Source organism: Balaenoptera borealis (genome assembly GCF_965194805.1).
Source record: "Balaenoptera borealis genome assembly, chromosome: X".
Lineage (NCBI taxonomy): Eukaryota > Metazoa > Chordata > Mammalia > Artiodactyla > Balaenopteridae > Balaenoptera > Balaenoptera borealis.
The window spans coordinates 11,850,397-11,877,814 of record NC_138881.1 but is presented as its reverse complement, the minus strand read 5'-3'; the positions used below and the strand labels follow the sequence as shown (position 1 = coordinate 11,877,814).

The window sequence follows — 27,418 nt, the reverse complement described above, 5'->3', positions numbered from 1 at the left end:
AGGAATCTATGATCTAATAAGTAGAGGATAAGCCCCTGGGTAAAAGAAGTTTTAAAAATATCTATTTATTTGTATATTTTTACTGCAGGTTTTCTCAAAACATTTTAATATGCTAATGAATATTGGGAGTCTCTTGGAGGCTGTTTTGCAGAACTTCCATTCTTATTTCACATTTTAAACCTTATATCTGAGAACATCTCATGGGACTAGCGTTTCGAGAAACAACTTTGGCCAGATGCTGAACTAAAGAAACATGGTAGCTACTTTTCCTAGAAGCAGCCTCTGTACATGAATTTGCTACCTCCGAACCTTTCAAAAACAAGACAAAAATTGTGAATGGCTGATTTCTCCAGTAATCCTCTCATAAGTTTCCAGAGTTTTCCAGAGAATAATGATCATCCTTGAAATATTGGGAGTCAAAATAAGATATCAGCAACTGCTAAGAATTCTGGATAGAATTAATAATTTCTCAGAGACCAATTCTCTAGGAAGATTGGATGCATCCAAGCTCTTCTGTGGGTGAATCAATAATTTACAAAAGGACATACTCAAAGATGTTAGACTATAAAGACTAGGGACTATCAAAGTTGGACCTAGACATCTTGGTCCAAGTCCTTTATTTTGGAGATGACAAGAATTAATCCCAGAGAGGTTAGGTGGCATGCTCTAGGTCACAGCTGGCAAAAGTGTGGTTAAAACAAGGCCTCATGAGTCTCAGTTTAGATTTTTTTTTTCTTGTAGGATCTCCCCCCGCCTTTATTTGGTAGGGCAATGCTGGCCCACAGTATCTTGGGAAAAATACTATAAGGAAGATATTATTCTTCAGCTACAGGAGCAAAAACTTCTCATTCTAGTGCTGTAGTTCTTAAACTATAGGGAGTAATGAAATCGTTAAAGTCAGTATTTTCAGATCCCATCATTCAGTGTTTCTGGAGAGGTAGAGCTGGAGAAATGCGGGGCCCAGATATGTGCCTTTTTAACAGGACTCAGGCTCTAAAGCAGGTATTCCGAAAGGCGTGGTTTGAGAAACACATCTGGTTGGTTGCCGGTTTAGTTTAGCATTAAATCCTAAGTCCTTTGACTTGGTGTACTCTATACAAAGTTCAAGTATGAAAGACACAATTAATTCAAAGGAAAAAGTAGAATATGAGAAACCCATTTTGAGCACTGCAATATATGTATAAATTATCCTGAATCGTATCATCTAACTGGAGTTGTTACAGTGTGGTTTGCCAAATGTGTGTATCCTTCACTTTTCAGAGACTTGGAGGTTCAAAGCTAAATAAACAGACCCCTTGTTTTCTGAATACATTTGAGGCGGAGGGGCGCAAAGAATGCTATTTCTAAGAGAAAGCCTGATATAAGAAATCTCAGCTGCCTTGTTGGGCATGAATTTGTTCTTAGAAATCAACATCTTGAAGTATTTAAATGTAAATAAATCAGAAGAAGATAGATTATATTATCGTCTACGTATACTTGGGTTTTAAAAGTGAAAGAAAAATTAGGTGGTTAAGTGGTTCTGAGGTTTTCCTAAAGTAGCAGAATTGCCACGATCAGTAGCTGTATTTCAGGTGCAGTAATCAAACCAACCAAGGAGTGGGAAACAAGCAACTCTCCCTTAGACTTGCCATTTCCTCAAAATGCACAATACTCTGCCCCTGGGCTTCATGTTCTTCTAACCCTCCCACCCAGTCCTTTTTCCTTCTAACACTTCTACTTCAGCTCTGTATAGACAGAAGAGCACGGAGGAAAGACTGTGTCTCAGAAATGCTGCCCCAAGAGACTTGGCATTAAGTCTTGTGCTCAAATCTAAGTCCACAACCCATCCCAGCATGGGAAGCCTGGAGGGGATTGACTGTGGGGCAAACACAACAATATTAGCAAACATATAAACATATTAAATCAGATAGAAAGGAAGCTATATTAATTATTTTCATATATTCCGCAGGAAGATCTCTCCCTCCTCCCTTCCCGCCCTCCCTCCCCGCCCCCACCCCTGTCCATTGGTTGCACACCTTTCAGTTGTCTGCTTAGGAAACAGAACTACCACGTTCCACTATCTTCCTCTCTCTTCTCTGCATTTGGAGGTATCATTTATCTACTGGGATAGTATATCCAGATGATATCCCGTTCTCACTTCCCTGCTTTCCCAAGACTGATAAAGGAAGGCTTACTAAACGGATTATCAGTTTGGGAGCTGTCTGCTTGACCAGGTTGAAGGGTGGCTTTGCTCATAAGTTGACTTTGAGCTGATTATCTTCCATTTCCCCCCAGAGACTCTCCTCTTTTCTGTTCTTCTCTGTGCTCTGGGAAGCTGACCTTCCGGGTTTGCATCATTGAGCTCCCTTGCCCTCAGACTTCGAACTGGATTTGGCCAACGAGAGGTTCCCGCAAGGAAATGGAATGCAGGAGGAGAGTGAGGTCAGAATATTTATTCCCTAGCTTCCTCCCTGCTAGGCCAGCACAGATTGACTCCATTGCTCCATAGATCTCCTTAGGTGGCCTCTCTGTAGAGCCACTTTCTCTAGGTTCTGGCAGCTACTCCCTCCCTTGCCTCTTCAGGTCTACTGCTGGCAGTCCCAGAGTACTACATTCTCCCTTTAGGGATTGGTTTTTTCCAAACCCTCCCACACCCTGTTGGAGTGTGTCATTTCTTTCCTGCAAAGATCCTGGATGGTACAGCATTAAACTTACAAATTATGTTCCAGTTTTTACTGAAGTGAGAACTGACATTTAAAAGCTTAAATTTCTGTTTACCACTGTATACTTAGCAAGGAACATGGTGCCTGGCATATAGATACTGCTCGCTACTTATTTATTAAAGGAATAAACAAATGAATTGTGTGTTTAGATTCAAATATAAAGATGGAAAACCTTTACATGTAATTTTTTTGTGTTCACATATGTGCTTCCTTGCTGCAAATTTATTCTATTTCTTTGACAATGCATGGGCAAGTGTAGCTTATTTTTCCTCAAGAAAGTATGAGCCACCTCCTGATAGAAAAAAAAAGAAGAAATAGAAAACAAGACTTATCCAGTCACATTCATGATAATTGCCTATTGAGTTTCCGCATTTTGACTCGATCCAGGATTTTATTTTTCCCTCTTGGATGGACATGTTAATAAAACAGAGCCATCGTTTGGTGTACTCATGTATTATACTTCCTAAAGGAGTGGTGAGTGCATAAGCCAGGGCATGAGTCAGAGAGAGTGTCCAGTTTCCCTCTCATACTTGCCCCATGACCACATTTGGTTGGCTAGCCAGACTAGACTCCAAAATGGAAATCTAGTGACTTTATTCTTACAGGTCCTTCACACTTAAGAATACCAGTTAGAGACCTATTCCTTTTGCTCATGTCCTTCCTTCAATGGGCTTCACATGGCTAAAAGTGTCTGCAATCAGTCACAAGTGTTCAGAGTAGCCCTCTCAAGAAAGAAGTCAATGAAGAATGTGCTGCATCCTACAGTCGAGACAGCCTCTTAGGTGTTAACTCCAAGGAGAACACAGAATGCTTCCAAAGACCTTGTTATGAGGCTTAATCAACTATATTTTCATTTTTAAGACCCTGTTCCAAACGTGTCTGATCCAACACACCAAGAAAAATACCCAACACCACGAAGAACAAGCTAATAACTATTTTTTCTCTAAGTCTGATAGTGCCAACTGGACGCATTATAATGTCCACTCTCTAAGTGCCGAGATACCCTGATGTATATGCCATTATTTTTTTAAATGAAGTCTCAGATTATCAGCAAAATGGACTGAATTGTTCTTCAGCATGGGGAGTAACAGAAAGCACTATAGAACTCAGGATAAAAAGTTTAGGCTCTTTTCATAATGAAAATTAAGGATATGAAATCACCCAGAATCAACCAAGGAACAATACATTCTCAAAAACTAAACTATGGGCTTCCATTTCCAGTGCTCTTAACCTGCCATGTTGTAGAGACTAAATGTTCTCCTTAAAATACTTATTCTAAAATAGAAAATCAATTCACGTTTGTGCAGTGACCCTTGCAACTGCAGTAACTGGACAAGAAAATACATCAGAAGTGACAGTCATATATCTTCCATTAAATTTAGAGCCCTTTCTAGGACCAAGCGAAATTGGTTCTATGTCTTTTACTTGGTTCATTTAAAAAATGAGTCTAAGAAAATAATCAGGGATAAGATTTGAATGGATAAAGATAATTCCTTCCCACAAATGGCTCCCTTTTTGTCTCATATTTAGGAATATGAAATAGCCCTTTCAGGTTGGAAATCTTCCCACCAGACTGATAAAGGAGAACCCTCTGAGACATGTGACATCTACATCCTGCTTACTGTGGTAGGACTCTAAAATGCTAGAACTTCTTTGACTCATTTTTTTCCATTAAAAAAAATTCAAACAACTTTAAGGACCCAATCACCATGAAGGCTAAGCTTTGAGAATTCATAGTCAGTGTCAGTTATCAAAGAGAAATAGAAGACTAGTAATAATAATTCAAATTATTTGTAATAATTTTAATAGTTGGAAACAAATCATTCAGATGTATGATCTCATTTGATGCTCAGAACAACCCAAATGAGGTGGGCAAAGTCAGAAGAAAACCTGAGTCATGGAGAGGTGGAGACATCTTTTCTCCAAAGTGGCTGAACCAGGACATGAACCTGGGTTTTCTGGATCCAAGTCCAAGGCCCCTCCCACTCTACTACTCTGTCACCATGGAATGGAAGATGTACTCCAATAAATGAACTTATCCTTTGGAATAGACTTTACCAGAGTGTGTTAGAATGCTGTAGATGCCTCCTTGTTGATGTTACCTCAAATCCCTGACAAGCAACTTGCAGGCCCATCGTAGCAGCCTAGTATATACAAATGTGTTGGTTGGTATACATACAGCACACAAAAGCTAAAATAAATTTTAACACAGCCAGTGGATTTTGGGTATTCAAAAATCTTCATCAACATAATCCCTGAACAAAACTGTCATATATAAATTTCTCTTTGATACACCCAGCTTTTCCTTTCAATAATCATTTCCCCCCTTTTATCTCCTATTGTCTTATTCTATATAAAATGACTGTACCCTTTCAGGTGCCTGAAGGTTTCGACTACTTTCTGCACTCAAGTCAAACACTTCTGCAAAAAAAAAAAAAAAAAAAAAACTTCTGAGACTTGTAAGCATTCTGTTCTTTTTCTCAGAACCCGTGGTATTATCTGATGCCCGCATCTGCCAGAGTGATCAAAGAAATGATCACACGAGGGCTACATTATCACCAACTGCGAGATCACTCTTTCCAAGTGTCTCTGCTGGACATTTGTGCTCAAGTCACCCCTCCAGGGATTGGTAAGCACAACACATGAGCTTGAGCTCCACGTGGCTACAGACAAGAAACTTTCCAAGGGGAGAAACATGAAGACCTCTAGTTTTTTGGAAGTGGATCTGTTTCTTACTTATATCTGAAACACCTTTTGAGCTGATAACTCCTTGGAAAATAAAGGAAACCATACTGCATGCAAATGTAGGTTTTAATATCGCACATCACACTTTAAAATTTAGGTCTCCGGATATGGAAAAAAGATTAGTGTGCATGGCCTGCACAAAGAAGTGGAGGGAATAATTATCTCCTGGCATTATCTATTCCAGATCCTATCCCAAAATGAATGTTCTGGTGAAATGTATTTATTCACATTGGGATGAAACTTAAGATATAACTCTAAGTTAATTTTCTTTTCAAAGAAAATTTCATTAAAATAGATAAAGGCTTTGTTTCAAAGAGAGAGAATCAGAACTAATGCATTTTGCCCAGGTTTGAGCATTTCATTTGGCTTCTTTAAAAGCTTAATGTTTAAAGTGGCATTTTCAAGATACAGTAATACTGACAAAGGAGTATCTGATAGGATGATGGAATAACACCATGATAAATCAACTGACAACGAGACAAATCACCCAAGTGGGGAAAGAGGCTTCTCCGTTGACATAGAATCAACATTTACCATGGTTTCAGAAACAGGTAATTGTGAATGGACATAGCTTGTGTTTTTATCTGAACTGAGGATTTTGAAAATTTATGTTTTGACGGGGTCTGACCCAAGTCTCTATGGCTCTCATAGATGGAATGCAATTGGCAACTCTGACTCATGACTTTGTTTATACACCTGTGCTTCAGCACATCAGAAAAGCTATTTTTTCCCTATAGTTTCTAAGAATGACTCTCAATTACAGAGTCTAAGTCTGAATCACTTCTGGTTCCCTTTTCTAGCTTACATCCATCTTCCTTCTTGTATATATGCCCATTATGACATTTTTCAGAGCCCATCAGGGATATGGAATAGACATGAAATATTTTACTGACTTGAAAGGATGCAGGAAAAATTCCTTCCAATAAGAAAAATTGTGCATATACATTTCTTTTCCCTTGCCAATGCACGGCAGCAAGGAAAACAGAGAAATGTGCTAATATTTAATAAGACTTCTAGAAAAGCCATAGCCTTTATCTCAACAGCCCATATTTGGCTCTTGCTTATATTCTTGTGGTCAAATTTTGCCCTTTTGTCTTCTTATTAATCACCATTATTGTTGTTTTCAATATCATTGTCATGATCATCACCATGTTTATTGTTATCATAGTCAGTTTGGTTTTTGGCATTTACAGGGAGCCTATCACTATTCCAGATACAATCACATTTCCTAATCACCTTTCATTTCTACCTACTCTATAAAATTTCTCATTGATACATTGCTAATCAACTGCAGTAAGTACTATAATCTTCCTAGCCTCTTTGCTGTTACAAGTCCCCTATTATCTCTTTCTTTTATTTCTTTCTCCTCAGCTCAGCTAAAATCATCTTTGCTAGCCACTACGACCACTGGTTCGTCCCTCAAAATTTCCCACCCCTTCCCAATATCTTGTAGTAACCTCTAATGGAATATAATCTGCAAAAAACAAAAACCCTGAATCAGTATGCTGTACACCTGAAACTATGTATAATATTATATATATAAACTATATATATAATATTATATATATATAAATAAGGTACCTCCCTGCCCTCTCACATGCAGTGCGGGGGTGAGTTGATAAAACATAAATGTGCAAAAGAACTGTATTAGACATATAAAGTTTCATGGGAACACCAAGGAGGAAAAATCATTTTAGTCTAAAATAATGGGGAATGTTTTACATCTAGGAAAAGCCAAGATCCTCACAGTAAAGAGAATTGTGAGAGCTGTTAGGTAATTGATCTGATGTAAATGGTCCATGTAAGTAAAAGTTATGAAAGAATATCAGGGTTCATTGAATCGGAGAGTTAAGGGAAGAGGGAGACAAAAGTCAGTAAAGTTCATTAATGTTAGAGTCTTAAATTATATTCACCCATTTCCCTTTTATAAGTCTTTAAAACATCCTGTACTCAGGTCTTTAGGACAGATCTCAAAAACATGGCCATGCTTTGCTATGCTTGATATTCTCCTCATTTATTTATTCTTCAGAATCATGAGAAATGTTATCTCCAAAGGGTGACATCCCCAGAAGAACCAGAAAAAAAAGCTGTGTGTGGAAATTATTGCTCATTCTATGTGGTCACTTAAAGTAGCATTGGCAACATGGGTGTTTGTTTTATTACTCTTTGCACTTTTCTTCCCTCTTAAAAAATTATTTCTAGAAAATAATGAATAATAGCTGCTATTAAACAAGATGCTCATAAACTTGAAACAATTTTCCATCTCTGGTCCTTCTCTATGAAGCTTTCCGTGAATAGCTTAATAGGAAAGCATCTCTACTTTTGTTGGAATCCTGTAGTATTTTATTGTATAAGTATTCATGTAACATCTAGTCTCTCCACTGAAATTTTTGATGGTAGCATCCAAACCTGTTTCAACTCTCAAGTTTTCAAAGCATGCAGTAGTTAGTATCCTGCATGTAGTTCAGACTCAAAAGTTATTGAATGGCTCAGTGAATAAATGTACAAGTGAGCAGGCCCATTGAAAAAGCTGACTCTCGAATACTCACTCATAGGATTTTATTTCAAATATTGACTTCCAATGACCACAAAATTAATATGAAATTGGGCGAACATGAAAATTGTTTTCAGCAAAATCAAGCTTTTGAACTAAGTTCTGTTGTCTCTTTTGGAAATACTCTATAAGTCAAAAACATCTGTTTGGTCAAAATTCTGACATGTTTCTTTATGAAATGTGCCCTTAGCTGGGTATATTCAGAGGTGCAGCATTTAAAGAAGAAAGGAATTTTGAATTTAGTTTTCATGCTCATATTTGCCAATAATAAAAATTAATCAAACCTCAAGGAAAGCAATCCAATTAAATAGCTAATAAGCAAAACCAAAGCGATGCATGAATTATGACATAATACCTAGAATATTATAGATTTATCCTTTTATAAAATATAAGCACTTCACAATGCATTATCTTAAGTTAAATTACAAGATAAAATGCATTTATTTAAAATATGTATCCAAAAATTAAAACATCAAAAACAGTTCAATTAATAATTAATTGGTTCTTTCTTATTTCAGTATTTTTCTGATTCAGAGTAAAAATAAATCAAATAGATAAAAGGTAATTTCTAAAAAGTAATTTATATTAATTACATTTTTGTAATGTTAAACATACAAAAACACCAAACTTTTTGGTTTGTTTCTAATTGAACAAAGAAAGTATCCACCATCTTTGACATACACACTTTACAATTCTGTGATCTTCTTTGTTAACTTCAGATAAAGAATTTCAAATAAAGAATTAGAATGTTTAAACAAGAGGAAACCAAAACTTTGTAATATATTCAGTTAGAGCCTTTTCTCACAAGGTTTAAAAATGAGAGAGGCCTGAAAGTGTATAAAATGGCATGTTATATATTGAGATGTAAACTTCATTTTGGGAGTACGTATTTAAAACCCAAACCAAAGATTTTGGTGTAACGATTCATACAAATCAAGTCCATCATTTGTTCTTGTATTCATTTCCAGTCCCACTCCCACTTAAGATAACATAGGAAGTGTGGCAATAATCTCTGACGTTAGTTTTCTTTGTGGAACATAACACAAATGAGTAAAGTTTTTGAAACTGGCAAGCGACATGTAAAATTTAAGCTATTAAATCAACTAGTTCAAAAGAATGCCAAAATGAAATGAATACTATGCTTGTTGTTTTCACTTTATAATAAAAAGCCCTGAAAATTTTTTTTCAGAGTATTCAAACATCTAGATTTCCCACAGGCTTAATTAACATAAGTTTCAGTGAAACCTACCTTTAAAATTTGGCCTGATTCTTGCGTCATATCCTGATGTCCTTCCCATTAATTTGTCCAAGAAATCTGAAGGAGATAGGGTCTGCGAAGGTTGTTTTCCAGACCTGGAGTCATGGTCTTTGCAGAAAGCTGCCCTAAACACATCATTAACTCTTTTAGCAACAATTCCATTCTTATCACCTGAGAACTGATGCTCACAGAATGTTTGACATCATGTTTTGTAAATATATTTGATACGTTAAGAAGAAGAAAAGGAAAATTATAAACTCTTTGGTCAACTTCCTAACTTGTACATGGTCTAGAGTTAACTTTAAGTGATGAAAGGTATAAATCCTGAGTCATATCTCCTAAGTTACCAAACTTTGCCATAAGATGATTAAGATGATGCAACATGCATAGCTTTAGGTTGTAGGTTTTACGGATATATAAAGCTGTTTCTTTCTAGTGTCATCAGAAAAATGAAGATAATTTCTAAAATTTATGTGATTGTCTTAAATTATTTCCCCATGACTTCCAAAACATTCTTCCAGAATTTCGGCCCTTAATATGTCCTCTACTTTTTATAAAAAATATATAATAAGATGGGCAGAACAAAGTAAATCATGAACTAAGTATCCCATTGCTTATTTTGTCACCTGCTAGATTCTATTCTAGCTTTCAGCTATTAATAATTTCCAATGTGTTTTCTAAAAGAAAATCTTCACTTGGAAATTTAACTTCATTTTAAAATAGGTCAACAATGAGCATGTCTGTACTTCTATTATTTTATCAGTTGTTATTTATATATTAGCATTTAAATTGTTGACTCTCTAGTAAAGTATTCATGAAAAAGAACTTCTAAAGCATTTTGTCTTTTGCATTATCAAAAACACTGAATGGTAATTGGAAAATTTCTCAGACTTTCATTTTCCTTAAAAGGCTTATAAAAAGAGCATATATGGTTTGTAGCGAAATGAATTCTTTGACAATACATAGTGGTTGACTGAATGTTGATTTCTTCCATAAAGTATATATTTTACAAGCTTTCTTTTCAGCATTTTAACAAATAATATTGTTAATTCTTATCACTAGGAAAATACCACATTCTTGCCGGTTTTTCAAAGAAGTAATATTAAATATAAGTACAAAGATGATATAAACATTTGGTAAGAGTTAAAAATTGATACAATCACCTAGAAATACTCACATTCCCATATGCAGATTCATCTGATTAATCAAGTATTATTTGATTATAATGGTGATGGTGGTGGTGATGAAGATGATGATGATGATGATTCTAATAAAACCCAGCCTACAATTTTTCTTAATCATAGTAGGAGGTGTGAACCTGAAAGGAACATAGTGGGTTTTCCCAGTACTCATAGCATTATTGCTATATGTTCCATTTTTCTTGGTTCTGTGAAAAAATACCATAAAATGTGGTGAAAATTAAATGAAGAGTCCTACACTTTGTTGTATGAACATCTCTTATCTCTATCTTGTCTTAGAACCTCTTAGCCATTAGGATGGCTATTTCACTTACTGGTAATAATCTGGTATTTTGAGGTATCAATTGATTAGACGATTTGTAAATTAAGTAGAAAATGCAAGCATGCAAATAGTGATTTCTCACTTTTTAAAATTATGCATAGTCCATTTCTCATGCATGCATGAATACAAAGATGTCATATTAATTCAGTTTTGATAGGCAATACATTTCTAAATATATTGAACAGTAGGCTACAGTGGTAAAATGAGATTTTAAATGTTTTTGATATTTCAAGAAATTTCCTGAATTGTAGTTCTCATAGCATGCATCTAGTTGCTGAAATACAATAGAAGTCCCAAGTTAGCTAAGAATCTGGGTTCTTTTATATTTTACATAAAATGAGCATGCTTCTGGCAAATTAATTCAATCACTTCCACCATATGAAAAGCACTGCATTCAATAATCCCTTTAAATGACTTCCAGAGGAATTTGAAAGCAAAAAAGAAAAAAAAATCACCATTATTTAGAAATGTAAAGAGCACGCAACTCATCAGAGTATCTTAATATCACATTGGCTGTGAAAATACGTTGAAATGCACAGAGTGGGGTTATGCATCATAAAACTTGCCTTTGTGAAAATTTACCACCTTCCCACCATAATTAAGCTTTTTAAAAGAACAAAAGAACTCTAACTCTCCTGTATAAAATTAACATAATGTGGTCCGGGGCATAGAGAAATAGATAAAAATTGCATGACACGTTCTCTTTCAAACAGTTTTCATGTGGAAAATATCAGCATGCAAAGTCGTTTCACCTACCTGAAGTGGTTTGTCTCTAAGAAAAATGCAAACAAGGCTGTCAAAATGTTCACTAGCTGCCGGTTCATTCCTGTATCTGTGATGCTTGTGGAAAATATTCCCGAAATGATTCCAGAAGGAAGCTAGGACAAAGTATCTATTTATTGTCCAGACTCAAAATCTGGCAGGAATCTAGTTTCCTTGAAAATCAAGAAGAGATTTGGGTTTGTACAGTTTGCTGAGAAAAAACAAAAAGTGCCAGTACTGGGCATCATGGTCAGGTCAAACGGGGGCTTAGGACCATCAGTTAACCTAGGAAAGACAAAGCCTTAGAACTGATGGATCCCCCAGCTGCTTTTCCTGAATAATAAAAATGCTGCTACCTTAATCGCATCACCATGCAAAGGGGGCTGGTGACAATGCCATGCTGGAAGTCGGGTTGCTGTAGCTTTTGTTTTATGTCCTTTCTATTTAGCAAATCCCTTTTCTCTAGAAAATGTTCTCTTTTTAAAAGAAGTTGTAAATGAGGGAGAAGAAAGGACTCTGCGTGCTGGAGTGGGTAGGAAGAAGAGGGCAAAATTGCTGAAATCCTGTGCTGGAATGAGGGCTACAGAAAGACGGAGACGTGATCTTACCGAGCCTATAAATTTCAGCACTCGGACAGCTCCTAGCTCTGAAGTGCGCATGTTTCCTTTTTCAGTCGCTTGGGGCGGGGGTCGGGGAGAGGCATTCCAGAGGGGACATGCCTGCTATTCCAAGGCAAAGAGTGACTGGCCGTTCCGCGCGAAGGGGTGCTGAAGGGGTGCGGTGATGCCCAGGGAAGAGCAGAGGTCAGGGTAGATGGAGAGGGTGAAGAAGGCTAGGGTCTGAGCTCCTGGAAATGCGAGTCTGTCGGTGGGTGGGCGGGACGGGAGTTTGAAGCAGAAAAGAGAAGGGAATAAGGTCTAGGCGTGGGAAAAGAAAATTGGGCGAAGCAGAGAACAGGATCTCGAGTACTGAAATTATAATAGGGGGGTGGGTAGTCTACTCGTTATCAGTGAAAGCTAGAGGCAAAAGAGGAATCCTGTGCTGAAGAGGAGGGTACATTTCATGGGCATAGAGAAGCCCATATGCAGAAAATGGTCATGAGGATCGATAATTTAATTTAGAAGCCCTTTATACCTTCCTCGCCCCTTGAGTGTTTTCGTTTGATTTTAGCTGCCTGTTCCCAAAGGATCTCTCTACTTCTTTACTAGGGAAAGCCCCTTCTCTGAGCTTTCTTCAGCGGCTCAAAATCCTTGGGCATCCTCTTCAAGTCACGGATTTGTAGAGGAGGAAAAATACAATGGGCCGGCAGGGGGCAGTAGCAATCTTTTCTTGCCCTGGTTAAAGGTTAGAGAGTAGGGCTCCGAGTAAGAGCTGGAGCAAGGAAGGGTGAGACTGCGGGTGGAGTTTCATCTGCCCATTCCAGTTGTTAATCACCAGGGAGGAGTCGTGTAATAAAGTGTAAATGTTCTCCTAAATTGGCTAAAGAGACAGAAAATAGTGAAAGTTTATAAATCCTGTACAAAAGCATGACAGGTAACCTTGCTATTTCAAATTAAACTTACAAATGTTGTTATTAATAAAAAAGAGGAAGGGTAGATAGTTCAGTGTAAGTAATTATCAGCTCTGGCAAGGGGGAATGAAAAATGCATGTTCTGCCATGAGCTGGGTGTGTAACCTACTTTTTGTCTGTAAAATGTACCTTGTTCGTCACCTTGGCACTCCACTGCAGGTCTTAATTTTAAAACAAAACAAAATGATTAATTTTCAGTCCATAAATGACTAATATGCCCATGGATAAGTTTAAATATTATGGCAGAGTAACAAAGAATTCTATGTTTTTAGAAAGTAGATTCTGAGAAAAAAATGCATGTTCTTTGCACCTTTTAATCTTAACATAAATCACCTGAAGAGCTTGTTGAAATGCAGATTCTGATCTGGTAGGTCTGAGGTGGTGCCTGAGATTCTGCATTTCTACCAAGTTCCTAGCTGAGGTTGTTTCTGCTGGTCCACCGATCACACGTCAAGTAGCAATGGTCTGTATGCCCTTTTATCAGAAATTTATCCCACCAAGACAGTGAGAATATAGGACCTTTCTTTAGATGAAAAGCAGCAGTGCCCAAGCATTCTGCTTCCATACAAAATCAGTTCTTTGGAAGTGTTCTCTTAACTCCCAAAGCCCAGAAAAAGTGATTCAATTTAAAAGGAAAACAGTATGGTGTAGGGTGAGACATCCCTGGACTGCAGCTTTGAATCTGTTCACTTCCGAATTCATCCACATGGAAACTCTAGACCTGGTTTTATCCCTGCAGTCCTGACCCAAAAAATAAAATCAATTCTTGGAAATATATTTCTTCAATTGGTGCTATGGAAAACTCATACAAGATTTTTTTGTGTTCAAGATTCTTTCCAAAAGAGAAAATATTTATGTAAAAGTATATGAAAATGATTTGTCCTAAAATTTTTTGAGGTTGTAATGATGCTTAAAGTAATACAGTCTTTGCAAGTCATTTCTTTCAACAGCAGAGTTTTGTTATTAAACAAGAGTAGGGTGAGTAGGGAAACCTGTGACAAAGGGAGACTCTGGCTAGCAGCATGAGATCAAAGCACATATTATTTTAGAGTTGGAAGGAACTTTAGAGAGGATCTAGTGTAACCTCCTCATTTTACTTCTCAGCTCTCCTCAATTTGGATTCCAGCTCCGTCAATCTACAGAAACAGCTCTCACTAAGTCTGCCAATGAATTCCTTGTAACTAAGGCCGAAAGATATTTTGCTGTTGTCGTCTTACTTGACATTTACATGGCACTTGACATCATCGATCTCTTTTCCCTTCTTTTATTTAAATTTATTTTTATTTTATTGTGGAAAGAACACTTAACTTGAAATCTACTCTCTCAACAGATTTTTTTAATTAATTAATTAATTTATTTATTTATTTATGGCTGTGTTGGATCTTCGTTTCTGTGCGAGGGCTTTCTCCAGTTGTGGCAAGCGGGGGCCACTCTTCATCGCGGTGCGCGGGCCTCTCACTGTCGCGGCCTCTCTTGTTGCAGAGCACAGGCTCCAGACGCCCAGGCTCAGCAATTGTGGCTCACGGGCCCATTTGCTCCGCGGCATATGGGATCTTCCCGGACCAGGGCTCGAACCCGTGTCCCCTGCATTGGCAGGCAGATTCTCAGCCACTGCGCCACCAGGGAAGCCCTCTCAACAGATTTTTAAGTGTAAAATACAATGTTGTTAACTACAGGCTCAATATTGTACAGTGCATCTCTAGAACTTACTCATCTTGCATCACTGAAACTATACCCACTGATTAGCAGCCCCTCATTTCCCCCTCTCTTCTGTCCCTAAGAGCCACCATTCTGCTCTCTTGAAGGGCTTTCTTCCCTCGACCCTGTGACATAGTACACTCCTGGCTTGCCTCCTATTCTGTCTCCTTGGCAGCCATATCCTCCTCTCCCTGGCTTGTAAAAGTTGGATTTTCTAAAGTCTGTATTGGAGGTCCTCTTATCTTCTCATACTACACTCTCTTAGACAATATTATACACATCTGTAACTTGCATTTTCCTTTTATGCAGATGACACACAAATATATATTTCTGTCCAGACCTGCACATCCTAAACAATTCCTGTTGAATGTCTCAAAGGCTCCACAAAGTCCACAGGTCAAAACCAAACTTTTAATACTTCCTTCAAGTCCTGTTTCTCTTCTGCTGTGCCTGTTTCATTATCACCAACCAAAAGCCAAGGCATCAACGCTAAGACTCCCTCTCCATCGCCTACCATATTCAGTTCTCTACGAAGCTCTATTGATTTTCTCTCACATATTTACCAAGTCTGTCCACTTCTCTCCCTCTCAGCCTCCGTGACCCTAGTTGAGCTACCCTGATCTCTTGCTCGTACTGTGGCCGTAGTTAGCCAACTCCTCTACCTGCACCAGCAGCAGGTCCTCCTCCACCTCGTGATTACATTGCATCCACAACGACTGTTCAGAAATCAAAATCTGATCACGTCATACCCTCTGAGTAACATGATGACTTTCCACTGATCTTTAGGTAGAAAAGAAGACTACTTAACATGATCTAAAAGTTCCACGTGGTCTGGCCTGTGCCTACATTGTCTTTCATCTCATTCCCTACTCATCTCATTCCTTCTTCTCTATCCATACCGGCCCCTTTTTAGTCCCCCGTGCTTGCCATCTTGCTTAATCTCAGAGAGTGCTCATGCCTCCCATCTTGTCTTGTTAACATCAGCTTATTTTTCAAATCTCTTCTCAAGTGTTATTTTCTCAAGAAGGACTTTCCCAACCTGCACACCTCTATCTATTACAGGCTCCCTTACTACTCAGCAACTTTGATTCAAAGAGCTTGTCACCATTGCACGTATACATGTATATGATTAATTGCTTAGATAATGAGCTTTGTAATGGACAGGGGCAGCATCTGGTTTTGTCTACCATGGTATATCCATCCATTCAGTGTTATGACAGGAATCATAATGGTGATGAGAATGTAATTTTTTGAATGCACCCAGAAGTGCTGCTTAAAAAAACCAATATACTTACATATGTATCGTTCTGTCAAAAATTACTTGTTAATCATTTTAAATCTAAAAAAAAAATTACTTGTCAGGGAATTAACAAGTTGAGTACTATGATGATTTGAAAGGAAACCCAGCTCAGTGGCTCAGGAGTCTATAGCATGAGATGAAAATACAACTAAGAGACTATTAATCTGATGTCCTTAATCCAGGTACCACCTCTAACACTGATCAGTTATATGACCATGGGCAAGTCATTTAATACCACTGAGCCTCATTGTCATAATATATAAAATACAGATGATGATATTGCTACAAAAAATACGGAATACTCTTGAAAGTCTTATCACATCATAGCTGACTGTGTGCTTTAGGCTCGTAATCTCAGTTCTGAGCATCTACTGACTGCTACAGTTCATGTTTTCACTGTCCCTTGGACAATTCCACTTTCAAAGACAGTAAGTCTCAGGAGCTTGGAAAAGCTCTTATTTGCAATGCAATAGAATCCTGAAGTTGAATCCACCTAAGCTTCTAATTCACTGAATCACAGCTGGTTGAGGCATGCGGCACCCTTGTTTTGTACTCTTACCAGAAAAATGAGAAGATTCTGACCCATCCTATAACATCATAAGGATCAATACACAATATTTGGTCTATATGATGCCACATATTAAAGAATTCTAAGTAGATGTAAACAGACATTTCTTAGGAACATCAGAATCGTTTGAACATCAGTATCATTTACTGACACTGATAAATCTCTAACATATACATAATGCTTTGTAGTTTTCAAAATACCCATACTATGTAGTAGGCAGAACAATGATTAATCACTATATTTTTTCCAGTGAGGAATTTAAAGCTCATGTAAGTTGATCAATTCTCCCAAGTCCACATGATTATTAAGTGACAAAGTCATACTTTCTATATTTCCTATCCAGGGAACAGACTTATTTCTCATCATATGTATGACTGATATTTTTCAAGTCACGGAGAAACTACTATATACCCACACTGTTTTTAATAACTATGTTTATGAGTCCATTGTAGTAAGTGCCCCTTTGTTGATGGAATTTTGGTCTCCATTAAATTCATACACACAAATGACAAATGGAAACCCCATTTGTTTTTTATAAATTTATTTATTTATTTATTTATTTATTTATTTATTTTTGGCTGCATTGGGTCTTTGCTGCTGTGAGCGGGCTTTCTCTACTTGTGGTGAGCAGGGCTACTCTTTGTTGCGGCGCGAGGGCTTCTCATTGCGGTGGCTTCTCTTGTTGCAGAACATGGGCTCTAGGTGCACGGGCTTCAGTAGTTGTGGCACGTGGGCTCAGTAGATGTGGCACGCAGGCTCTAGAGCGCAGGCTCAGTAGTTATGGCTCACGGGCTCTAGAGTGCAGGCTCAGTAGTTGTGGCGCACGGGCTGAGCTGCCCCGTGGCATGTGGGATCCTCCTGGACCAGGGCTCGAACCTGTGTCCCCTGCATTGGCAGGCAGGTTCTTAACCACTGCGCCACCAGGGAAGTCCCGAAAGCCCATTATTAAGAGTCTCAAAGTCAATTTCCTTAGGAAAAGAGTTGAAAGATGTCTAATATCCTGCCTCAGGTCACCTTGTGAACTCTTATGGGTCTTCCTGAAGAGAGATGGCCCTCCTCTTACGTGGGCATTCTTTCTTCCATTGAAAAGATGAAGTAGAGATTAAGAAAGGACTTATTAATTTATAATTGACACCAGCTGAGAAGTAGAGGTTTAGGTAGAGAGGGCAAGAAGTTGTTTTACCAAATCTTTAGTTGCTTGAGGACGTTTCCTCACAGAGAATGATAAACCCAATTTCATCGTGATAGAATGTTCTGAATTACATTCTCCTGCCTCCAACAGACCCTCTTCTCACTCTAGGGCCCTAGGTTGGAATGGATTTCTGAGTGAGAAAACCTTCTGACGTGAGGCTGCATGGTCATTATGATATTGGTTAAAATGTGTAGCTTGTGAGATTAATGATTAGTGATTGCCATTTTTGACTATATGTAATATCTCAGGTATCAGGTAGAGTCTATCTCTTAAATCCTAGATCTCTAAGCTACCACTGCAGAGTCAACAATTGACTCTCAACCTTCATGGCCACTCACTGGTCCATATGTCCTTTATCTCCTTGCAGTGGTTATATTGGAAATAAAGGGCACATTATGGAGCCCACTCCATTGGGTTAAATAAGTTGATAGGAGGACAGGAATTTTATTTAAGTTAATTAATTAATTTCTTTATTTTTGGCTGTGTTGGGTCTTCGTTGCTGCGCACAGGCTTTCTCTAGTTGCGGCGAGCGGGGGCTACTCTTCATTACGGTGCGCGGGCTTCTCATTGTGGTGGCTTCTCTTGTTGCAGAGCTCGGGCTCTAGGCACACGGGCTTCAGTAGTTGTGGCACGTGGGCTCAGTAGTTGTAGCTCACGGGCTCTAGAGCGCAGGCTCAGTAGTTGTGGCGCACGGGCTTAGTTGCTCTGTGGCATGTGGGATCTTCCCGGACCAGGGCTCGAACCTGTGTCCCCTTCATTGGCAGTCAGATTCTTAACCACTGCACCACCAGGGAAGCCCCAGGACAGGAATTTTAAAAGGGAGGTAAAAAAAGGTAGTTCCCACATTTTGATTTGTGCAGGCTGCTGCAAGCACTAGTACTGATGAATTTAAAGCAGTTTTCAATGGCCAGCGTTGTCTACAGAGCAAGGATGCCTAAAGAGCTGCTGTCACCCTGCATTTATTCTCCAATTTTTAGAAATCCAGCTTGCTTCTCTCTTCTTTATCTTGTGGAATGAATAAAGATGCTCAGCATGCAGAGAGGCAAGCTTCAAGGCCGTGAAGTGTAAATGTGAAATCACTGCTCTTCCAGGTTCCATGCAGACAATTGGATGTCTGTCCAGAGCATTTCTGGATTAAGTGACTTAGATGTCAGAAAAATCATTTTAGGATTGGAATTCTTCTGCTTATTAGTGCTCAATGTTCATAGACCACAAATGTGTCCAGCACTTGAAACAATTTCTATTTCCAGTGATGATTCATACAAGTGATTGCTTCTCTGTTGGCTAACGTGACAAATGCAGCATTTCTTTTCATAAACATCAAGTAGGCAAACAATAATTTGGAGGATAAATCAAATATAATCCTACTCGAATGTATTGGAAAGGTTCCTTCTTTGCCACAATTCTCAAAATGAAAATAACGAATAACAGTAAGATTGACTGCTGCAGTATCACTTGTCTTAGAATCTCCTAGGTTTGGTTCTACAACTGACACGAAAACCGCCTCGACATCACCTGAGTTATCATGATACTCTTGCTGAAATTTTCTTTTGGAGAGTTCTCAGATTTTAAATATTTATTATTGACTTGATAATGTTTGTCCCCCCCCCAGCCCATATAAAATGCCTCTTCTTGGTTCACAGAAGACTAAAAAGAAGCTGATTTTGAAAGAGTGAATTATTTTAAGTTGGACAATAGCAATAGTTTTATATTTGCAAGTAAGCTAGCACTTGGTAGTTGAAGTGGAGTTCCACTCATTATATTCAATGACAACATTTTTATTATTGTTGTAAAGCATAGCATAGATACTAATGGGAAAGGACGTAGGTAATCAACAGTCCTGTCAATCAACCAGTCAACAAATATTGATTGAGCATTTACTATATACAAAGTACTGTGTATTTCTCTGAAGATGAGGCAAAGTAATATAGGACATTATTTCTGCCCTCTAGGGACTTATGATCTATATGTGAAGGTAAGAGAAATAAATATTATGGGATCAGGACTCTAGGTCAGGGTATCATCTGGGGAGGTCAGCTTACTGACACCCAAGAGCTTCAAAATGTGGCATTCACCTATGGATTCTTCACCATTTAAACTCTGGTTCTTAGCTTGGCAGGTTCACAAAATTAATCTTGTCTGTGCCCCAAATATGTTACTAATCAAGGATGTGACATACCAACTATATGTCATATAAACCTGACATATAAACCAGAATGAAAATGTAGCTATCAGGCTGCCAAGTAACCCATATGGACTGAATGATGTGTAAGCTTCTTGGGTGCATTCTGCCTAGGAAGGTTTCATGATAAACATGAAATTAGAGTTATAGAGTTATAGTCAACCATCTGACCATATGGTTGAAATGTGAAAAAGTTGAGTAGAACCTATCTCAAATAGACTGATAGAGCCATCTCCAGCTTCATAATAGCCATTATGAACATTTAGATTATCTGTTCTTATTATTCACTCCTTGGATTGGAATTTGAGTTAGCTCTCAGACCTCTCTCTTTGATGCTATATTTCTAATTAAACTTCACTGCTAATTATTACCTTAAATTGCTTTTTGAAAATGGTGTATTATGAAGTATTGGATATTTATAAAAATATATATCTGGAATATTTATAAAATATACATAATGAGGATAAAACAAATTTCTATGTAACCACACATAGCATAAGACATAGAAAATAACCCACACTTCTGAAGCCCCCTAAATGCTAATCTACTAATCTCATCATTTTCTTGCTTTGCTTTATTATTCTAACACACACATACACACATATTGTTTAGTTTCTCATGTTTTAACTGGTACATAAATTGAGTGAGATTGTTTGTATTCTTCTGTGACTTGTTTTGTTTGGTCCATATTATATTGTTGCCATGTAGCAAGAAGTCATTCATTTTCTTTTTTCTTTTTTTTAAACATCTTTATTGAAGTATAATTGCTTCACAATGGTGTGTTAGTTTCTGCTTTATAACAAAGTGAATCAGCTACACATATACACACGTTCCCATATCTCCTCCCTCCCGCATCTCCCTCCCTCCCACCCTCCCCATCCCACCCCCCCAGGCGGTCACAAAGCACCCAGCTGATCTCCCTGTGCTATGCGGCTGCTTCCCACTAGCTATCTATTTTACATTTGGTAGTGTATATATGTCCATGACACTCTCTCACCCTGTCACATCTCACCCCTCCCCCTCCCCATATCCTCAAGTCCATTCTTTAGTAGGTCTCTGTCTTTATTCCCATCTTGCCACTAGGTTCTTCATGACCTTTTTTTTTTTTCCTTAGATTCCATATATATGTGTTAGCATACTGTATTTGTTTTTCTCTTTCTGACTTCACTCTGTATGACAGACTCTAACTCCATCCACCTCATTACAAATACCTCCATTTCATTTCTTTTTATGGCTGAGTAATATTCCACTGTATATATGTGCCACATCTTCTTTATCCGTTCATCCGATGTTGGACACTTTGGTTGCTTCCATGTCCTGGCTATTGTAAATAGAGCTGCAATGAACATTTTGGTACGTGACTCTTTTTGAATTATGGTTTTCTCAGGGTATATGCCCAGTAGTGGGATTGCTGGGTCGTATGGTAGTTCAATTTTTAGTTTTTTCAGGAACCTCCATACTGTTCTCCATAGTGGCTGTATCAATTTACATTCCCACCAACAGTGCAAGAGTGTTCCCTTTTCTCCACACCCTCTCCAGCATTTATTGTTTCTAGATTTTTTGATGATGGCCATTCTGACCGGTGTGAGATGATACATCATTGTAGTTTTTTTTTTTTTTTTTAAGAAATGCTCTCTCTCTTTTTTTTTTTTTTACTTTTTATTTATTTATTTATTTATTTATTTATGGCTGTGTTGGGTCTTCGTTTCTGTGCGAGGGCTTTCTCTAGTTGCGGCAAGTGGGGGCCACTCTTCATCGCGGTGTGCGGGCCTCTCACTATCGTGGCCTCTCTTGTTGCGGAGCACAGGCTCCAGACGTGCAGGCTCAGTAATTGTGGCTCACGGGCCTAGTTGCTCCGCGGCATGTGGGATCTTCCCAGACCAGGGCTCAAACCCGTGTCCCCTGCATTGGCAGGCAGATTCTCAACCACTGCGCCACCAGGGAAGCCCCTCATTGTAGTTTTGATTTGCATTTCTCTAATGATTAATGATGTTGAGCATTCTTTCATGTGTCTGTTGGCCATCTGTATATCTTCTTTGGAGAAATGTCTATTTAGGTCTTCTGCCCATTTTTGGATTGGGTTGTTTGTTTTTTTGTTATTGAGCTGCATGAGCTGCTTGTAAATCTTGGAGATTAATCCTTTGTCAGTTGCTTGATTTGCAAATATTTTCTCCCATTCTGAGGGTTGTCTTTTGGTCTTGTTTATGGTTTCCTTTGCTGTGCAAAAGCTTTTAAGTTTCATTAGGTCCCATTTGTTTATTTGTGTTTTTATTTCCATTTCTCTAGGAGCTGGGTCAAAAAGGATCTTGCTGTGATTTATGTCATAGAGTGTTCTGCCTATGTTTTCCTCTAAGAGTTTGATAGTGTCTGATTTTACACTTAGGTCTTTAATCCATTTTGAGTTTATTTTTGTGTATGGTGTCAGGGAGTGTTCTAAGTTCATACTTTTACATGTACCTGTCCAATTTTCCCAGCACCATTTATTGAAGAGGCTGTCTTTTCTCCACTGTATATGCTTGCCTCCTTTATCAAAAATACCGTGACCATATGTGCGTGGGTTTATCTCTGGGCTTTCTATCCTGTTCCATTGATCTATATTTCTGTTTTTGTGCCAGTACCAAACTGTCTTGATTACTGTAGCTTTGTAATATAGTCTGAAGTCAGGGAGCCTGATTCCTCCAGCTCTGTTTTTCTTCCTCAAGATTGCTTTGGCTATTCGGGGTCTTTTGTGTCTCCATACAAATTGTGAAATTTTTTGTTCTAGTTCTGTGAAAAATGCCATTCGTAGGTTGATAGGGATTGCATTGAATATGTAGATTGCTTTGGGTAGTACAGTCATTTTCATGATGTTGATTCTTCCAATTGAAGAACATGGTATATGTCTCCTTCTGTTTGTATCATCTTTAATTTCTTTCATCAGTGTCCTATAGTTTTCTGCATACAGGTCTTTTGTCTCTTTAGGTAGGTTTATTCCTAGCTATTTTATTCTTTTTGTTGCAGTGGTAAATGGGAGCGTTTCCTTAATTTCTCTTTCAGATTTTCCATCAATAGTGTATAGGAATGCAAGAGATTTCCGTTCATTAGTTTTGTATCCTGCTACTTTACCAAATTCATTGATTAGCTCTAATAGTTTTCTGGTAGCATCTTTAGGATTCTCTATGAATAGTAACATGTTATCTACAAACAGCGACAGCTTTACTTCTTCTTTTCTGATTTGGATTCCTTTTATTTCTTTTTCTTCTCTGATTGCTCTGGCTAAAACTTCCACAACTATGTTGAATAATAGCGGTGAGAGTGGACAACCTTGTCTTGTTCCTGATCTTAGAGGAAATGGTTTCAGTTTTTCACCATTGAGAATGATGTTGGCTGTGGGTTTGTCATATATGGCTTTTATTATGTTGAGGTAAGTTCCCTCTATGCCTACTTTCTGCTGGGCTTTTATCATAAATGGGTGTTGAATTTTGTCAAAAGCTTTCTCTGCATCTATTGAGATGATCATATGGTTTTTCTCCTTCAATTTGTTAGTATGATGTATCACGTTGATTGATTTGCGTATATTGAAGAATCCTTGCATTCCTGGAATAAACCCCACTTGATCATGGTGTATGGTCCTTTTAATGTGCTGTTGGATTCTGTTTGCTAGTATTTTTTTGAGGATTTTTGCATCTATGTTCATCAGTGATATTGGCCTGTAGTTTTCTTTCTTTGTGACATCTTTGTCTGGTTTTGGTAGCAGGGTGATGGTGGCCTCGTAGAATGAGTTGGGGAGTGTTCCTCCCTCTGCAATATTTTGGAAGAGTTTGAGAAGGATAGGTGTTAGTTCTTCCCTAAATGTTTGATAGAATTCGCCTGTGAAGCCATCTGGTCCTGGGCTTTTGTTTGTTGGAAGATTTTTAATCACAGTTTCAATTTCATTACTTGTGATTGGTCTGTTCATATTTTCTGTTTCTTCCTGGTTCAGTTTCGGTAGGTTGTGCATTTCTAAGAATCTGTCCATTTCTTCCAGGTTGTCCATTTTATTGGCGTAGAGTTGCTTTTGTAATGTCTCATGATCCTTTGTATTTCTGCAGTGTCAGTGGTTACTTCTCCGTTTTCATTTCTAATTCTATTGATTTGAGTCTTCTCCCTTTTTCTCTTGATGAGTCTGGCTAATGGTTTATCAATTTTGTTCATCTTCTCGAAGAACCAGCTTTTAGTTCCATTGATTTTTGCTATTGTTTCCTTCATTTCTTTTTCATTTATTTCTGATCTGATCTTTATGATTTCTTTCCTTCTGCAAGCTTTGGGGTTTTTTTGCTCTTCTTTCTCTAATTGCTTTAGGTGCAAGGTTAGGTTGTTTATTCGAGATGTTTCCTGTTTCTTGATGTAGGCTTGTATTGCTATAAACTTCCCTCTTAGCACTGTTTTTGCTGCATCCCATAGGTTTTGGGTCGTCGTGTCTCCGTTGTCATTTGTTTCTAGGTATTTTTTGATTTCCCCTTTGATTTCTTCAGTGATCACTTCGTTATTAAGTAGTGTATTGTTTAGCCTCCATGTGTTTGTGTTTTTTACAGGTCTTTTCCTGTAATTGATATCTAGTCTCATAGCATTGTGGTCGGAAAAGATACTTGATACGATTTCAATTTTCTTAAATTTACCAAGGCTTGATTTGTGACCCAAGATATGATCTATCCTGGAGAATGTTCCATGAGCACTTGAGAAGAAAGTGTATTCTGTTGTTTTTGGGTGGAATGTCCTATAAATATCAATTAAGTCCATCTTGCTTAATGTATCATTTAAAGCTTGTGTTTCCTTATTTATTTTCATTTTGGATGATCTGTCCATTGGTGAAAGTGGGGTGTTAAAGTCCCCTACTATGATTGTGTTCCTGTCAATTTCCCCTTTTATGGCTGTTAGTATTTGCCTTATGTATTGAGGTGCTCCTATGTTGGGTGCATAAATATTTACAATTGTTATACTTTCCTCTTGGATCAATCCCTTGATCATTATATAGTGTCCTTCTTTGTCTCTTGTAATAGTCTTTATTTTAAAGTCTATTTTGTCTGATATGAGAATTGCTACTCCAGCTTTCTTTTGATTTCCATTTGCATGGAATATCTTTTTCCATCCCCTCACTTTTAGTCTGTATGTGTCTCTAGGTCTGAAGTGGGTCTCTTGTAGACAGCATATATATGGGTCTTGCTTTTGTATCCATTCAGCCAGTCTGTGTCTTTTGGTGGGAGCATTTAATCCATTTACATTTAAGGTAATTATCGATATGTATGTTCCTATTCCCATTTTCTTAAATATTTTGGGTTTGTTATTGTAGGTGTTTTCCTTCTCTTGTGTTTCTTGCCTAGAGAAGTTCCTTTAGCATTTGTTGTAAAGCTGGTTTGGTGGTGCTGAACTCTCTCAGCTTTTGCTTGTCTGTAAAGGTTTTAATTTCTCCATCAAATCTGAATGAGATCCTTGCTGGGTAGAGTAAACTTGGTTGTAGGTTTTTCTCCTTCATGACTTTAAGTATATTCTGCCACTCCCTTCTGGCTTGCAGAGTTTCTGCTGAAAGATCAGCTGTTAACCTTATGGGGATTCCCTTGTGTGTTATTTGTTGTTTTTCCCTTGCTGCTTTTAATATGTTTTCTTTATATTTAATTTTTGACAGTTTGATTAATATGTGTCTTGGTGTGTTTCTCCTTGGATTTATCCTGTATGGGACTCTCTGTGCTTCCAGGACTTGATTGACTATTTCCTTTCCCATATTAGGGAAGTTTTCAACTATAATCTCTTCAAATATTTTCTCAGTCCCTTTCTTTTTCTCTTCTTCTTCTGGGACCCCTATAATTCGAATGTTGGTGTGTTTAATGTTGTCCCAGAGGTCTCTGAGACTGTCCTCAGTTCTTTTCGTTCTTTTTTCTTTATTCTGCTCTGCAGTAGTTATTTCCACTATTTTATCTTCCAGGTCACTTATCCGTTCTTCTGCCTCAGTCATTCTGCTATTGATCCCGTCTAGAGTATTTTTAATTTCATTTATTGTGTTTTTCATCGTTGCTTGGTTCCTCTTTAGTTCTTCTACATCCTTGTTAAGTGTTTCTTGCAGTTTGTCTATTCTATTTCCAAGATTTTGAATCATCTTTACTATCATTATTCTGAATTCTTTTTCAGGTAGACTGCCTATTTCCTCTTCATTTGTTAGGTCTGGTGTGTTTTGACCCTGCTCCTTCACCTGCTGTGTGGTTTTTTGTCTTCTCATTTTGCTTATCTTACTGTGTTTGGGGTCTCCTTTTCACAGGCTGCAGGTTCGTAGTTCCCGTTGTTTTTGGTGTCTGCCCCCAGTGGGTAAGGTTGGTTCAGTGGGTTGTGTAGGCTTCCTGGTGGAGGGAACTAGTGCCTGTGTTCTGGTGGATGAGGTTGGATCTTGTCTTTCTGGTGGGCACGTCCATGTCTGGTGGTGTGTTTTGGGGTGTCTGTGGCCTTATTATGATTTTAGGCAGCCTCTCTGCTAATGGATGGGGCTGTGTTCCTGTCTTGCTAATTGTTTGGCATAGGGTGTCCAGCACTGTAGCTTGCTGGTCGTTGAGTGAAGCTGGGAATAGATGTTGAGATGGAGATCTCTGAGAGATTTTCGCCGTTTGGTATTACGTGGAGCTGGGAGGTCTCTTGTGGACCAGTGTCCTGAAGTTGGTTCTCCCACCGCAGAGGCACAGCCCTGATGCCTGGCTGGAGCACCAAGAGCCTTTCATCCACTCGGCTCAGAATAAAAGGGTGAAAAAAATAGAAAGAAAGAAAGAAAGAGGATAAAATAAAATAAAATAAAGCTATTATACTAAAAAATAAGAAAAAAAATTATTAAGAATAAATGTATTCAGAAAAAAATTTTTTTTTAATTTTTAAAAATAGATTTATTTATTTTTTATAGTAAAAAACAAGAAAAAAATTATTAAGAAAATTTATTAAGAAAAAATTTTTTAATTTTTTAAAATAAAAAATATGAAAAAACTTATTAAAAAATTTTTTTTAATTTCTAAAAATAGAAAATAAGGAAAAAATTATTAAGAAAACATTTATTAGGAAAAAAAATTTTTTTTAAGTAAAAAAAAACAAAACAAAACACTGACAGACCTAACCCTAGGGCTAATGGTGAAAGCAAAGCTATACAGACAAAATCTCACCCAGAAGCATACACATATACAGTCACAAAAAAAGGAAAAGGGGAAAAATTAATATATCCTGCTCCCAAAGTCCACCTCCTGAATTTGGGATGATTCGTTGTCTATTCAGGTATTCAACAGATGCAGGCACATCAAGTTGTTTGTGGAGCTTTAATCCGCTGCTTCTGAGGCTGCTGGGAGAGATTTCCCTTTCTCTTCTTTGTTCGTACAGCTCCAGG

General features: G+C 37.9%; 1 protein-coding gene across 2 annotated transcripts in view; it reads right to left on the bottom strand.

Moving 5' to 3' along the window:
• The window catches only part of GLRA2 (glycine receptor alpha 2), a 196,109-nt gene extending 181,667 nt beyond the window's left edge, over nt 1–14,442 (bottom strand). The window contains exons 1-2 of one of the 2 annotated variants that reach the window (XM_082375781.1): nt 12,151–14,442; nt 9,251–9,384 (exon numbers count right to left, since the gene is read on the bottom strand). In XM_082375781.1, the coding sequence (XP_082231907.1) occupies nt 9,251–9,299 (49 nt within the window). In that variant the 5' untranslated portion in view covers nt 9,300–9,384; nt 12,151–14,442. Of the gene's footprint in view, nt 1–9,250; nt 9,385–11,536; nt 11,986–12,150 lie in introns of those variants that run through there. The other variant, XM_082375780.1, reaches the window with a different exon arrangement.
• Between the last annotated feature and the right edge of the window lie 12,976 nt (nt 14,443–27,418).